Genomic DNA, 15,460 nt, shown 5'->3' on the forward strand with positions numbered 1-15,460 from the left:
CGCAGGTGGCAAAACTAGCAGTTCACAATGGAGTTCTAGTGCCAACTCTAATGTATGGGAGCGAAGTAGGGAATCGAAAAAAAAAAGTTGAAAGTAGGTTAAATGCTATCGAAATGCGATCCCTCAGGTGAATGTGTGGTAAAACGATGTATGACAGGTGCACAAATGTCGAGATCCGTGAACTATGAAAGGCTTGAGACTTGCATTATCGACAGAATCAAGAAAGAGATGCTGCGTTGGAGTTGGAGTTGAAATGTGGAGCAAATGGACAGCGAAAGAACGGCTAAAAGGATCTACGATGCAATGTTGATGGATGCAGAAAACGAGGAAGACCGAAAGAGACATGGCACGATCAAGTCCATCAAATACTTGAAGATGGACATGTCAAGAGTAGGAATAATCGGCATGCATGCATGAGTAGATGTATGAATGTAGAGGAAGCGAGGTATGTATGCAAAGACAGAGTAATATGGCGTTCTATTCTCTCTGGCTATCTCTACGGGGAAACGGCGTGATGGTTTGTTGTTGTTGTTATATTAACCGACGCAAATGTTTTTAACAAAATCATAAACCATGGAAAAAAATATCTTCAAAAAATATCAAAATTACAAAATACCATTATTACAATTATGGTCTTCAAATAATTGTATTCGTTTAGTAATTAATTATTGATATTAGGTTATTTTTAACTAAATGACAGTTTTGTGCAGAAAATTGCAGATAAAAACTGTTTTCTTTTGTGTGTTAAAAATAAAGTATTCCATTGTGCGGCGAAGTTTCTTGAAAATGTATGAAAAAATTAATAAAAATTAACTACTTTGAATGACGTCACGAGTTCCTCAACCAATGATAGAATGTTGTGATAGATTTCCGGTATATAGGAAGCCAATTCACCAATCAGCAGAATTTACCCTGGAGAAATGGTGATGTCACAGGCGGAGTAATTTCATAATTGCAAAACTTTTTGAAAAATCGTAGCGCTTAAAATGCCACACTAAAAAACAAATTTTTTTGACTTAGTTTAATAATCTATTAACAATATTATTTATTTTTAAACCACTGAACTTCCTTATTGCTTTTAAGCTAGGGTGGGCGCTATAATAATTGGTCAAACTACAGTAATTGGACATTCTTAATATAATGGTCAAAAATAAATAAATGCGTTGCGTTCATTTAAAAAAAAAAACTCATAAAATTCTAGTCTATTTTGGTTTAGATAAATTCTTGTATTTAATTATTTTTAACTATTAGATTTAAAGTGTCCAATTACTATGGCACTCAGTATTTCTGATTTGATTTTCATTTTTATATTTTAATTCTTCATTATATTTATTTAAAATTTCGTAGGCTTTTTACAATAAATCAGTGATGTAAACACAGTTTTTTTATTATACAAAATTAATTAAACGATAGATACCACAGATATATTATAGATAATAGATACCTATATACTATATTACTTCAAATTAATTACTTACGCGTGATAGATAATTATATTGATCTCGTATTTATGAGTAAACTTATGTGTAAATAAATTATTCTTTATATTTTCAAACACATTGTAAAAAAATGTTCATTATTGCTATAATAAAAATAAAAAATATTTATTGTGGACATTTTTATATTTATTTAACTCTTCTCTTTAGTCTAGGAGCCTTACTTCGCAATATAACTGCTTATCGCACATTTCCCACCATAGTAAAAATCCACACGGCGCTAGATGATAAAATAACATAGTGTGGATTGATATTTATTGTATTTTGTATTTTTATTAATGCCATTTAATTTCCATGAAATAAAAAATAGCGCATTATTTAGCCATGGAAAATATGGCATAACTCACATCAATAAAAGAAAAGTAGAATAAAATACTGCATTATTAAAAATCATTTTTGAGAAGGAAATGTGAAAATCTAGGCCCATGAACCGTTGATTGCGCCACTCGCCAGATTGCGGGTAGGCGCTCGCATTTGCGAGTTTTGTTAGTTCGCGGATTTTGTCGTTGTAATTGCGTTAACTTCATATACTTTGCCACTGAACCCCAATACAAATTAATACCATTACTTACCTTGTAAAGGGGTTTTTCCAACGTTATTAATCGTACTTTTCTCGTGACAGGCTATATCATATGTTTGTATTAATATTTTTATTACTACAGAGGAAAAATATTTTTGAAAAGAAAATATCAAAATCCAAGCTTATGAACTGTTGATCGCGCCACTGTTGAGGCGCTCAAAATTGCGGGTTTTGCTGGTTCGCGGATTTTGTAGTTGCAACGGGGAAATATCACGTTTTTTTACATTTATACAGCAATAAAGTTGTTTGAAATACTGTTCAGTAAAATAAACTATTTTTGGCTAATTATTAGTAGCATAAAAAATACTTTTAAATTTGTAATTTTTAATTCCCGCAAAAACGGTGATTCCATTGGCCACGCCCCTAATCCATTTTTCAAATTTCTTTGTTCGTGGCCGTTGAAATTTGCGTAGAACAATATCACGAATCTTGACGTCACAGCACCCAAGGCCAAACACGTGGCATCTTCATAGCAACGTATTTTTATTAAATTTCTTTTGTACATTTATGTATGAAAACATTTCTCTACAATATCCATATTGATTTTGAAAATACAATTAATTTATCTAAATACATATCATATATTTTTATCGGTATTCGTAGTATGTGATATTTTCCTTTTGCGTTTTCAAAACAACCGATTTTCTTCGAGTACCTATTAGAAAACTCCAAAATCGATGTAGTTAAGGCCATCAGAGATTAAGGAGTTGTTTTGGATTATAAACTCACATACAACGAGCATATAGATAATAGAGTAAATAAATCACTGAGATTACTTGGCTTTATTAACAGAATATCCTCTGATTTAACTAATGTCCGTACAATCAAAACTCTTTATTGCTCAACTGTTCGCCCTCTTCTAGAATATGCCTCCGTGGTCTGGTCTCCATTATATGTGGATCGCATAAATCACATTGAATCAGTCCAACATGCTTCGAAAAGTAGCGTGGATGCTTGGACTAGAGAGAGGTAATTATTCTTATGCTGATATAGAGTCAATGTTAAAATTTCTAGTCTACAAAAACGTAGAACTAATATTGACTCCATATATATGTTCTGCATACTAAATGGCATTATCGATATTCCATCATTACTGGGACAAGTAAAATTCAATATTTCGACTCGTAGGCTGAGAAACAATGAAGTACTGTTCATCAATCAGCATAGAAATAATTATGGCCTTAATTCTCCGATGACCCGTCTTTGTCGTATTGTTAACTCAAGACAAGATCTGGACTTTTTTGGTTTAAGTTTACAACGATTTAAACGATCACTAAATAAATAGTCCAGACCTTGTCTTGATGTCCCTTATGTTTGTCAATGGTTCTTTTCTTTTTTTAAATGTTTTAAATTATGCTTTTATAGTAATATTCAAACCCTATAAATTGTATACATGGACAATGTCCGTTAATAAATAAATACTTTACCACCGAACCCCAATACAAATAACGGGATAATTCGAACCTTTTTTAATTGTTCTTCTCTAGCGGCAGGGTCTATCAGATGTCCCGTGGTCAACTAGGCACTTGTTGTTTTTTTTACTATTGATGCATGCGATAACATGACACAATGGATGGAATAAAGTAACTTGTTAGCGATCGCGCTGTGAATACCAAGGTCACATCGACATTGGATGACAGTCCAGGTGTTATTGGGCCAGAGAGAAAAATATTGTACCCACAGTAACATAATTACAACATTTTCACTTGGGCGAAGTCGTTTAAAAAATAACAGTTTAGTGCAGTGTGCGACCTCAACATGACAATTAAATTTGCCGAGTGACAGTATTCTTGAACCACCGACGCGAGTGAAGTCGATTAAAAACTAGCCGAATTTATCTCGAGTACCCCGAAGCACGCGACATTAATAATCGAATGCGACATCGTACCTTCAGCTGTCAAACTAACTTCGTATAAAACTCTCGCCTTTCATCTTTTAATGACAAGTATTCGACAAACAAAAGCGATGAATATGATGATGTTGATTGGTGTATCAAGAAATGTGCAAATAAGATGCTTGTTTCTAATAGTTTTATTATTATTTTATCAATCATCGATGTCAAAATACATATTTAAGATCTTAACCAAACCGACACGAGCGTTGAAATAGAGATTACACACGCGTTGACTTATGACTGCGATAGCTTAAGCATGTTCATTTTGATCGCTCAAATGCTTAGCATGGTTTTAAGCACGTCGATATTTATTTGTGATTGAGCACACGGGTGTTATTTTGAACCACTTTTACGGCACGAGAAAACACTTTTCAGGTGTATTTTGCATGTAAATACACGAGATAATAGTCCGCGAGAGCGTTTGGAAATCCAGCCCCGAAAAAGAACTTCTTTTTTAATGTAATTTGTTGATTATCGAACAAGGCTTATATTTACTACAATAGATATGTTCTTTCTAGCTGCTTTAACTGCTGTGTGGATAAAAATTTCAGTTACTCTTAATATTTTATGTGATTATTCGAAGTATTCCATCTCCAGAAGACTTTTAAGGAATAATTTTATAAAAGAAGGAAACGCGTCTGAAATTTAACAATTTATTTATTTTTAAAAACTACATTTTTATTATACATGTTTGATATTACAAGATGTAAAAATCAAGAATAGGTAGAGGTTATAAAGTCAGAGTTTGCCGGAAAAACGGTTATTTGTTAAAATGTGCGATTCTGAATGCCATCTTGGTAGTAGAGAAAGGGTAGCTGTCACTAATCAGTATGTTAATTACGTGCTAGCAACGCGTTCTCTACTTCCGCAAGAGCACTCAAATCATCAGCCAGGTTATCGTATTAAAATAGAACGTGACTTTTAAAGTGTAGTTAGAAGCTTTCGTGTTCAGAATATCTTTTTTCGTTAAAATAAAGCTTCTAAAGATATAAAAATGTTATTTTGGAGCGCACTGTACTACGCATACCGATCGTTTAGTTCAATAGTCAGACAAGTCTAAAATATACAGTTTTATGTCAAATGTTCCTTGTTATTTCAGACTCCGCAGCACATGTCCAATCCATCTCGTTTTGAGAGGCTAATGTGTCCGTACTCGGACTTCAATGTTGGTGATGAAATCACGCCACGTTATATCTAATGTTCTCCGCAAGCACTTTTTCTCAAAACTCAGAAGTTTGGTGTTTCGAGTTTTGGTAAGAATGAGAGCCTAACCATCCCTAACTAGACATTGTTTCAAGCTTTCCGAGATCGACAGCTGCCCGTGCGACGATGAAACTCCTCAAGATGTCCCTCACCTGTTTATGCATTGCCTCTTTTTCAGCTTTCAAAGACAACAGCCGGAAGCGCGATGTAAAAGCCAGGGTGAATATCTTTGCGACAACCCATCGATGATGGGTAATAAAGAACTCAAATGAGAGGTAGTATCATACATGGTCTATATAGTGCAGGCAATTGGTAAAATAAACCAAAATAGGGAACAAAATGCCGAACAATGTTGAACGAAAAAACGTAAGACCCAATGACTACTGTCAACAGGCCGGCTTTTCCTAAAGAGTTTTAAGTGGTATCCTCTGCACATAAGCAAATGTTGAGAAGTTCCTAATTGGCCCACTCTAAAATATTCTTCCTGATCCCAAAAACTTAGGTAAAATTAAAAGTAATTTAACTGCAGACAAATTCTCTTTTTGAAATATAAACCTTGTATATTATAAACAAGGTAAAAAATAATGTAACTCTAATAAAAATATACTATTTAAAAACCGTAACCCGAGTCGGATCCAAGTTTTCTCTTCATTACATATGCGGGCATCAGAAGGCCGTTGATGATCACCGATGATTCGGCGGACCTAAGGATTGACGCGGATTGACGCGGAAGGAAGCGAGAGTGCTGGCTGGCGAAAGGGTCTCCTGGAGGAGTCCGGTGATGCCCACAAGCTCAACTTAGAAGCGGATGTGGAAAAAAAGAAGAAGGAAGAAAATTGTAAAATACCATAAAAAAGTTGAACCCACCAAAAAAATTTACAGCATCAAATAGTGATATTGATTGGCACATTTCAAAAATATTCCTTAATTTACATTTATCGCGACAGAAGGGCAACACATTTTTGGAAAGGAAATATAGAACTCAAGCTATTTACAGCCTTGTAAATTACATATGGTGATCTCGTAGTGTAGTGGTCAGCGCGTTTGCCTACCATACGAGAGGTCTCGGGTTCGATTGACATGGTTGACATAAAATATTTATTTTAAAAGGTGTTTTTTTACTAGAATATTTTATAGTCCCTGGACTAATACCTGAAAAGTGATCAACTCACCTTCATGCGACAAAAAATATCAAGATACACTGCGATTGGTGTACCAACGCAGTGCCCTATGCACCATTAGGTGCATAAAGGTAATGATGATAATGATGAAATGGCTTATGACCTGTCGTTAGCTGGTTTGAGTATGTCAATCTTGATAACTCCCTAGGGGGTGGAATTCTGCCAGGCATAATTAAAATATCGTACATTCATAAATTAATGTCCCACTAACAAAATTGACATTTTGCCAATGTCACAATCACTAAACATCCGTTTATTAAATTTATTTATTCATTTCAACTGCTCATATTATATTAACGCTTTAAAGGCTGTGCTGAAAAAATTCTTTACACGGGGTGATGTAACATCGTATTACCTCATGCAAAAAACAAAAGATTCTGACGTTCAGATAAAGTTAAGTAATTCCTTTTCCATTATTTCTAAAAATTATAATAAAATTTTGGCCTGTTATTGGAAAATAAATTTTAAATTTTAAATACGCCGGTTATTTAACTAGCGTGCATTCCTGCACACTGCCAATAACCGACTGATTGAAAAAATGTCTTCTTTTGTTTTTGTCTCTTTTACACAAACATCGGCGACAGAACAGCGCCTCTGCCTTGCTTGTTATAAGTTCTATTCTCGTGTTTTTTCTTATACAGTTAAACAGATTTATTGTGGTATTGAAACCACTTTTGTTCGTATAATTATTTTTCGCAAATCAAAAATAAGTATATTTTGTATTGCAGCATTTTTATACGAAAAATAATTTCAGAAACCGGCGGGAAAACGTCTATTTGAAGATTATAAAAAAATACAACTTCATTATTCAAATAAAAAAGAGAGATATATCAAATCTTGTATTCAGTCACACGAGAGTTTAATAAAATAGTAACGTATCCCAAACACCGTTAGACCAAAAGTACCGTTTTACATTTAAAGCTACAAATATTTGTGTGGAGTTTCTCGCAGATTTAGATTCGTTAGATTTTAGGAGACTATATGTTGAAAGATTTGGAGACGCCTGACTTAAGAACCGAACGATCGACATTATCACACTTAATCCTGACTGGCATACTCTCCCTTTATGCTACTCAACACTAATTCTATAATCACCCGCTCATGCTTGGATGTGCATTTTTCGCTGGATCCGATTTAACAAACATACGGAGACATCTGTGTTTCTTTGTGTTTATTAAAATTTCCACATCAACTCTGAAGTAACCATACAGCATACTCGGGAATAGGCCGTTCAATTCGAGTATCTTTTTTTCCATGCAGTATTTTTTCTGGAATTGAAAACATTAAAACTGTAAAATAAATCGAAATAAAATATCTGTAAATACGAAACTAGCAAATCAGTTAATTTTTCCCCAACCTCTGAATTATCATTTTAATACTCTCATTCTTCTTTTTGAATAAATTCTTATTATTTATTTCCATATCGAAAGTCGAACCTAAAACCTCTAGCTTGATGGGCTGACCACTTAACCGCGAGGCGAGAATAATAAATACCTATAGATGAAAATAATGTTTATTCAGCCGAAAAAATAGCATAATCGGAACGAAATTCGCTTTCTGAATCGCTGATAAAATAATCGTAACTCGAAAAATCTGATGAAGTTCAGCTGATTTTAAAAATTAACTTTATATGTTAAAAGACTATCAAACTGAGCCAAAAAAATATTTTTACTTATTTTTATGTATCGTATTACCATCGCTGGGATTTTTTTAAATTTTGTAATTTTTTTTATTACTCCACGCGTCACTAGTTCTCATTAGGTGATTAAGAAAAAGTTGTGACGTCATGTTAATTAGTTTTTATTAAAATAATCATATGATTTTAGAGAAACTTCGCCGTTCAAATAAATGCTCAAATTTTAACCGAATAAGAAAAATTTTTTTTTCAAATTTCCCATCGCACTGAACTTCCTTATTTCAACTTTGCAGTTTTATTACTACACGGTTTTATGACAGTCTTGCACAGTTACTTATTTTAACGAGGACATTCTTAAACGGTGTCATATTTGAACTATTTTACTAATAAATTTCGCATGAAAAATATGATTTTTAGAGTAAAAATCTTAATATATATATATGTATATGGCATATAGGCATCGCTTTAGTATAAAAAAAGAAGAGAATAAACACAATTTTTGTGACGCGTCATTTTAGTTTTTGGGCTCTCAGACTCTCAGGTAAATTCTACTTTTTTAAGTTATGAGTAAAATAATTTGTAAAACATAATACCGTTGGAAGGGGGCAAGTTATATCGTCGTGTCCAGCAGCATTTATGAAGGATTGCCATGGTGTCTTGATATACTGAGTCACAGTATCACAGGCTATTCCATCATAGTTTAAAGCGTTTGGTTTCCACCCACCATCACCCCACTTTGCAGCCGACAAATTTAACTGAAAAAACATTCAATTCCATAACACATAAAACATTGGTATTAAAGCCTAAAAACTTTCATATATTTCTTCGATAATCATTAATAAATATTCATGCTTGGTTCGATAAAATATCAAAGGTTTATAACAGGAGCGAAAAAATATTTTAAAATATCACAATATCTTCGAGATTTGCGCTGCTGAAAAAGCTCAGAGAGAATTAAATACATGGGGAATTATGCTGGACTAATTCATCAATAGAACTCGCATGCAAGTTTCGTATTTTGACGAGTCATTGACAACATTCTCGAACCACCCATACGAACGAAGTCGATTAAAAACCAGTCGACTTTATATCGAGTGCCCCAAAGCACTTTACATTACAATCGAATAAGACATCGTACTTTCAGCTGTCAAAATGTATTCGTGTGAAACCCTCGCCATTTAAAATTAAAAGAAGACTACAACAGTGATAAATGTTATGATATTATTGTATTAAAAAATGTGTAAATAATTTAATTTTTTCTTTCTTAGCCATCTCTTCACTGGTGGATATAGGCCTCTTCTAATAATTTCTATTCTTTTCTATCATGTGCTTTTCTCGATCAATTTCTTTCCGCGACTAGGATCACATCATCTACCCATCTTTTTTGGGGTCGCTCTACTGGTTTTTTGTTTTCCCGAGGTCTTCATTTCAGAACTCAAAGTGACCATCTCTCGCTTTCCTGTCTCGCAACATAACCCGTCCATTGCCCTTTTTAATTTAGCGATACGGTCGCTATGTCGGGGACATTTGTTCATGGTCTGATCTCTTCATTTATAGTTTTGTCCCTCAGACTTTTTGCTAACATTTGCCGTTCCATCAATTAATTTGTATATTATGTTGGCAGTTAATGTCATAATTTCCAACCCAAATGTTACCACCGGGAAGATACGTGACTGTGTCAAAGACTTTTCTTTTTAAGTTTACAGGAGTTTCCTTATTTTGGGGATGTGATCAAGTTTACCGAACACTCCAAGAAGTCCAAAAATATAAACTGTACTTATTTCAAATCGCTTCTCAAATGAAGTTTTACTAGAAATATGATTTTAAAATTATTGGATCGGCCGTCAATATCAAAATTCGTATTTGAAATATATAAATAAAATCCATCAAATCCATGTTAAATATTTCGTATAACATGTCAATCTGTGTGTTATATCAAAGCCAATCAATAATTTTGCATACACAAACAAGCAAGTTTGGCTAGAAATAATAAATCGCGGATTAAAATTGAAGTTTTAATGTGACAGGGGAGCCATAGATAAATCCGTTTTTGTTAGTGTTGCCACCATAGAATTAAGAATAGTCCAGAAACCGCATACGAGCATTAAACAGAAAGCGACTAAACTACTCATAAATGGGTAGTTTTACGTTTTGACCCATTAGTTTATTTGAAGGCGTCGCTCCGTTTGCGATTCCCGATTTGAATTCAACGATGCCGTGTTGTGTCCTTTTAAAGTGTAGAAATACTGCTAGGATCTTAAAGAAACAGGATGAGATCACAGTTCATGTGTAATAAGCAAATGAATGTGTAAGTAGCAAATACATTACTTAAAAATTGAATTATTTTTCCATCTGTCAGATTGTTGAAAAAATCAAAACGGACATTTCGTTAGTGTTGCCAGGGTAGTAATTTTTTTTACCCTACTTTGCTCATCTAATATGGAACAAATAAAAATTGGACCTCGGATTAAACAACTCTGTGGTGGACACTTGACTGACATTATCTTTAAAACATCAAATATTATTTAACATGATATAAAAATATCCGTTTTGTGTAAAATAAAATTTGTTTTATATTTTAAATTCAAAGTTCATAAATTCAATTACTCTTATCAAATGACCCTTTACTTATCTATTATGTTGTGTCAATCAATGTTTCCGCGTGCATAATAAAATTTTAGAGAAATTAACAGATTACTTTTTTAACACCTTACATTTGTGTTATGATTATATTTTTCCCACCGTGCAATATTACGCGGTAACATCACGAATACGCGCGGCGAAAGTGGAGCATAGTGGGGGTTTTTTTGGACACAGTCCGATGTATTTAAATATGATTCTACGCTCCTTCTGGACTATTCTTAATTCTATGGTTGCCACTTTTTCATTCATCTTTGAAATTAAATTGTCTAAGGGTTTTCTAAAATAGTATTGCACTTAGGTTACCATCTGTTGATTGTTAAAAAAACTGCTTATCTGTCGTACATAAGTTTATAATGAATGATATATTAATGAAATGAATTGGTGGATGGTGATTCCCGGTCATTTTCAAATATATAATATTGTCACATAATAAATCATGACCATGGAATTTCATGACACAATTAAAAAAATTATATACCCCTTTGCCTATCTTATGAGGAGAAATGTAAGGGGATCACCTTTTATATAAAAAAAATAGAAATGGCTTTTTTTCAGTTAATTATCTATTTTCTATTTAAATTTAGTTGAATCATTGTTTTATGCAATTTGTTCAGTACTTCAGCAGTTAGCAGTTTTATATTTAAAGAACTTTAAAATATTAATTATTTATTTGTTTGGCAATTTTGTTTGACAACAAAGTTTGACTGATGATTGTAAAAATGACCAGGACTTAGAGAGACAGAAAAGAGCTATCAGTGTCAGGGCCTCTATGCTGCAAGACGCTTCTACCTAAAAAAAAACTATTTATACCGAGTCATTGACAGGCTTACAATACACAAAATTTGAATTTCTACAGAACGGGTTTTTTTAATATACATCATAACATACTACACCCATAATTAATAAATTACAACAGTGCTATTAAAAGTGAACTGACATTTATTGATAAATACATAAAATTTCAAATATCTGCCTTCTAATAACATACAAAATGATAAATCAAACTTCTATAACTAACTTATACAAAAAAATATTCATTTAAAAATGTGAATTGAACAGGAATGTTGCGTCTCATAAAATGAAATAATACGGACCAAAATGGACACCAAGTCGTTGGAACAATAAGCATAATCCCCCAGTCTACACACGTGTGTTTCCAGAAATTCTCCAGCAGCCTAGTGGACCACATGGTGACGATATCTACCTACTGTCTACAAAAGATTCTCTTCGGACATCTATCTCCCTTTGTTAACCATGGAGTTGATACAGTGCTTTATTTATTTAGTTTTTTATTGCTTAGTTCTTGGCATGAACACTTGAAAAACTTACTACTATGCTCTATTTTTTATAGATTTATTGATATCATTCTAACTTTGCTAGAATTCCTCTCGTCCATGCGCTTTGTAGCTGCACGATGATTGATTATCTAGCTTTCATATACCAACTTAAAAATACCTACATTTTATAAATGGGGTCTAGAATTCCAATCGTCTATGCGCTTAGTAGCTGAAAGACGTGTTGTAATCTTACTCCTTTTTATTATTCATATTATTTTTTATTTTTTTTTAGTATCATTAATACACTAAATTTATTTGTCAATTTTTAAAATGTGTAAATGGGAGCTAAATTTCTAACTGTCTATGCGCTCTGTAGCTGCAAGACGTCCTATAATCTAGCTCCTATCTGTTATATTTTTTTATTGATCTTAATTGAAAACGAGGAACTAGAATCCCAACCGTCCATGCGCTCTGTAGCTGCAAGACGTACTGGGATATTTATTAATTGTACAGCGCCCTTGGGGTGATTTTCACAAAAATGGCGCTATATAAATTATCCAACTATATATATATATTGAATATATTTTATGAAAATACATTTAACTGATGTATCTTTGTGCATAAAAAAATAAATGCATTGGTAACTTAGTGTGATTTAATAAATTTATTTCGCTACATACACTTATATCAAGATATTTATACCTTAAACCCCTGAAGAGTTTGTATGGTTACACAAAATACAGTATTGTTGAAATAGAAATTAAAATATCAACATAACCTCAAAGTAATAAATCAAGATTTACCTGTATTCTGGGCCAGTTTTGCGAGCCGAAATCAATTTATTTTGAGATTCACATATTGCAGTCCTTTTGGTTTTCAATTGTTCATTTATCAAGCGTTTTCGACTATTTAAAACAACGGCCTTAGGCGAAATTGTGCTTTAATTTTGAACTGTCAAATTTATTTTTGCCCCCTTCCCCCACCCCCCTCCTCGCCACCAGAATCTACCGAAATCAACCGATTTATTTTTCTGAATCTACCTATTTTCGCTTGATCCAGTCTGGCAACCCTGCTGGCCACACGATCATTGAACGTCAAATAAATATGACCACGTAATATCAAATTTTGAACATTATTGCGACCTTAAACATTACTTAAAATACTAAATAAGGTTAAATTGGCCAAACCATATTCGTTTTTAAGAATTTTTCAAACAGTTTTATACATCATTTGACATTTAATCATCAGTGTAGCCATAATATTATTATATTAAGGATATCATTTGTCCCAACCCAAAACAGGACTTGAGTCTCATGGAGTTAGGATTTGAGTCAATAATAAATGTAAGTAAATCAAAATGATTACAGTAGATTGATGTTTAAACATCATAATTCTTACAAAAACGTTTTCATCCATCGGGACTTCCAAATCCATACATCCTGTAAATCCAGCGTGCGTCCTGTTCACTTTACTCAAGGCAACTCCCATGGGAACTGCGTAGTTTCCTGGATTCTCACACTCGTCAAACCTCTCGATTGATATATCTGCTGGTCCCTGAAACACAAAAAAATCCATCGAAGTACGCTTTGATGTTTAATTCAAGTGCACGCTATGTTTAGTACAAAACAGCAGTTTTCAGTCATTTGTAATAAAAACATATTATGTAAAGATAATAATTTTATGTCAGTAGAGGAGAGGATTGAATGGTGCAGAAAAAATTTCACCATGTAAACGATCAAAAAACATGTCTTATTTTTAAAGGCGAGGTCAACGTTTTTCGACGCCTGGAAAAATCGGACGGAAAAATCGCATCGGACTGGAAAAAGTGCTTCGAAAATTGCTTCAAACAAATGCAAAAGTGTGTTGATCTTCAAGGAGAATATTTTGAAGAACAATAAAGCTATTTTCGATACTAAATATTTGTATTTAAATTTATTTCAACAGAGAGGGAAAACATTTTTGAGAAGACATTTATTTATTTGACACTTTATATACATATACAATAAATATACATATAAGGGCGGGCATATTGCCTTAAGGCAATTTCTTCCTACCCAAACCGTTCAGTTTGAGAAAATTATAAATACATGGACATGTTGAATCTTACAAGATAATATTGAAGCCTCGGCATTTACAGGGCTTTTGACCTGTCATTGGCTGGTTTAAGTGGCCACTTTACACACTGTGTAACATTCACCATTCTGCCCATGTTTCAACATCCACATTTCCTCAACTCTTCCATCTGTTGACTTTTGTGAAGTAAAAGAGCTGAAACCCTTATCACCCGATGGGCAGAATGGTGAATGCTACACAGTGTGTAAAGTGGCCACTTAAACCAGCCAATGACTGGTCATTAGCCCTGTAAATGTCCAGACTTCCATATTCCCTTCTCAAAAATGTTTTACCTCTACGTTAAAATAAATTTAAATATGAAAAACTCCCTAGGGAGGAAATCCAGCCAGTCTGCAAGCATTTGGACATACGCAAACATTGTTGGATAAATATTTGTTTTTACACTAGAATATTTCATAGCCCCTGGACTGGTACCTGAAGCGTAAGACTGGTCACATTACCTTCATGAAACAAAATTGATAGAGATATGCTACTATTGGTGTACCAATCTTGTGCCCTATGCACCATTAGGTGCGGAAAGAGAATGGTAATGATGATGATGAAGTAAAGAAAAAATAATGAACATTTGGACAAACTCAAATATTGTAATGAATTTCAATTTTACAATACTAATCTTGTTAAAAAAAAATAGTATTGGATGAATGGTTAAGAGGCAATTTATTAATTGAAAAACAAACCGAAAAATCATGAATAATTTATATTTATGTTTTTATTTATTATTATCTATATATATTTTTACAATATACATAAAAGGTAAAACAGAGTATTAAAAAAATAAAGAATAATAGCATAGCAATGAAATACATATTAACAGTAAAAAAATAAACAAAAAATCCCACAAAGACGTGACCTGTTCATTTTTCATTTTTGTGGTTTTTAAAATGTGAGAAAATAAATTTAAGCAATTTGTTTGCACTAAAACGGGTCAGGATACATGATTATAGTGGTGAATTACAGCGCGGAATACCCGGGCTTAAATCTAATTGAGTTTTTTAAGAACTCTCCGGGAATCGAACCCGGAACTATCGATGCGTGAATCAAGCGTCCCTGGGGGGGTAAAATGAGCAATTTAGTAAATAGTGGAGTAAAGAAAACGAATGAGTACTATTAAACAATCATGTCCTTTTCGTTAGTAGCAAGGGGTGAATAGATCCACCTTGCAGACGAGTAGGATTTTTTCTTAAAAGCAATATGTTTCCACCTAATTCTTTCCATATTTGAAGACCTTATAGTTTTCTACATCTTCCGACTATAACCTACTTCCACATCATCATCATCATTTCATGTCCGCTCCCTAGTTGGAGCATATGGTGTCCACGAAGATCCTCCAGGCATGTCTGTCGGCTGCCAGCTCCTGTCAAGTCAGGTTTACGTCTCGTAGTTCTGACATGAGCTGCCGATGAACAGTCAGCAGTGG

The 15,460-nt window shown here is 33.4% G+C and overlaps 1 protein-coding gene across 1 annotated transcript; it reads right to left on the minus strand.

The window, feature by feature from the left end:
* Positions 1 to 7,249: 7,249 nt before the first annotated feature.
* Positions 7,250 to 14,489, minus strand: LOC148282725 (uncharacterized). The gene is made up of 4 exons (XM_088224575.1): positions 14,484 to 14,489; positions 13,309 to 13,464; positions 8,584 to 8,745; positions 7,250 to 7,622 (listed from the first exon to the last, which is right to left on the minus strand). Exons 1-4 carry the CDS (start codon positions 14,487 to 14,489, stop codon positions 7,446 to 7,448), a joined length of 501 nt encoding a protein of 166 aa, XP_088080701.1. The 3' UTR covers positions 7,250 to 7,445.
* Between the last annotated feature and the right edge of the window lie 971 nt (positions 14,490 to 15,460).

The sequence above is a fragment of the Micrasema longulum genome, unplaced genomic scaffold, assembly GCF_059751315.1.
Source record: "Micrasema longulum isolate JH-2025_06_02 unplaced genomic scaffold, ASM5975131v1 h1tg000299l, whole genome shotgun sequence".
Lineage (NCBI taxonomy): Eukaryota > Metazoa > Arthropoda > Insecta > Trichoptera > Brachycentridae > Micrasema > Micrasema longulum.

Excerpts from the sequence above, each read along its gene's own strand:
- LOC148282725 (XM_088224575.1), bottom strand. Across the intron at positions 8,746-13,308 it reads CGATGGATGAAAACGTTTTT|TTAAATTTGTCGGCTGCAAA; the intron begins GTAAGAATTATG and ends ATGTTTTTTCAG. Across the intron at positions 7,623-8,583 it reads TAACTTGCCCCCTTCCAACG|AAAAAATACTGCATGGAAAA; the intron begins GTATTATGTTTT and ends TTTCAATTCCAG.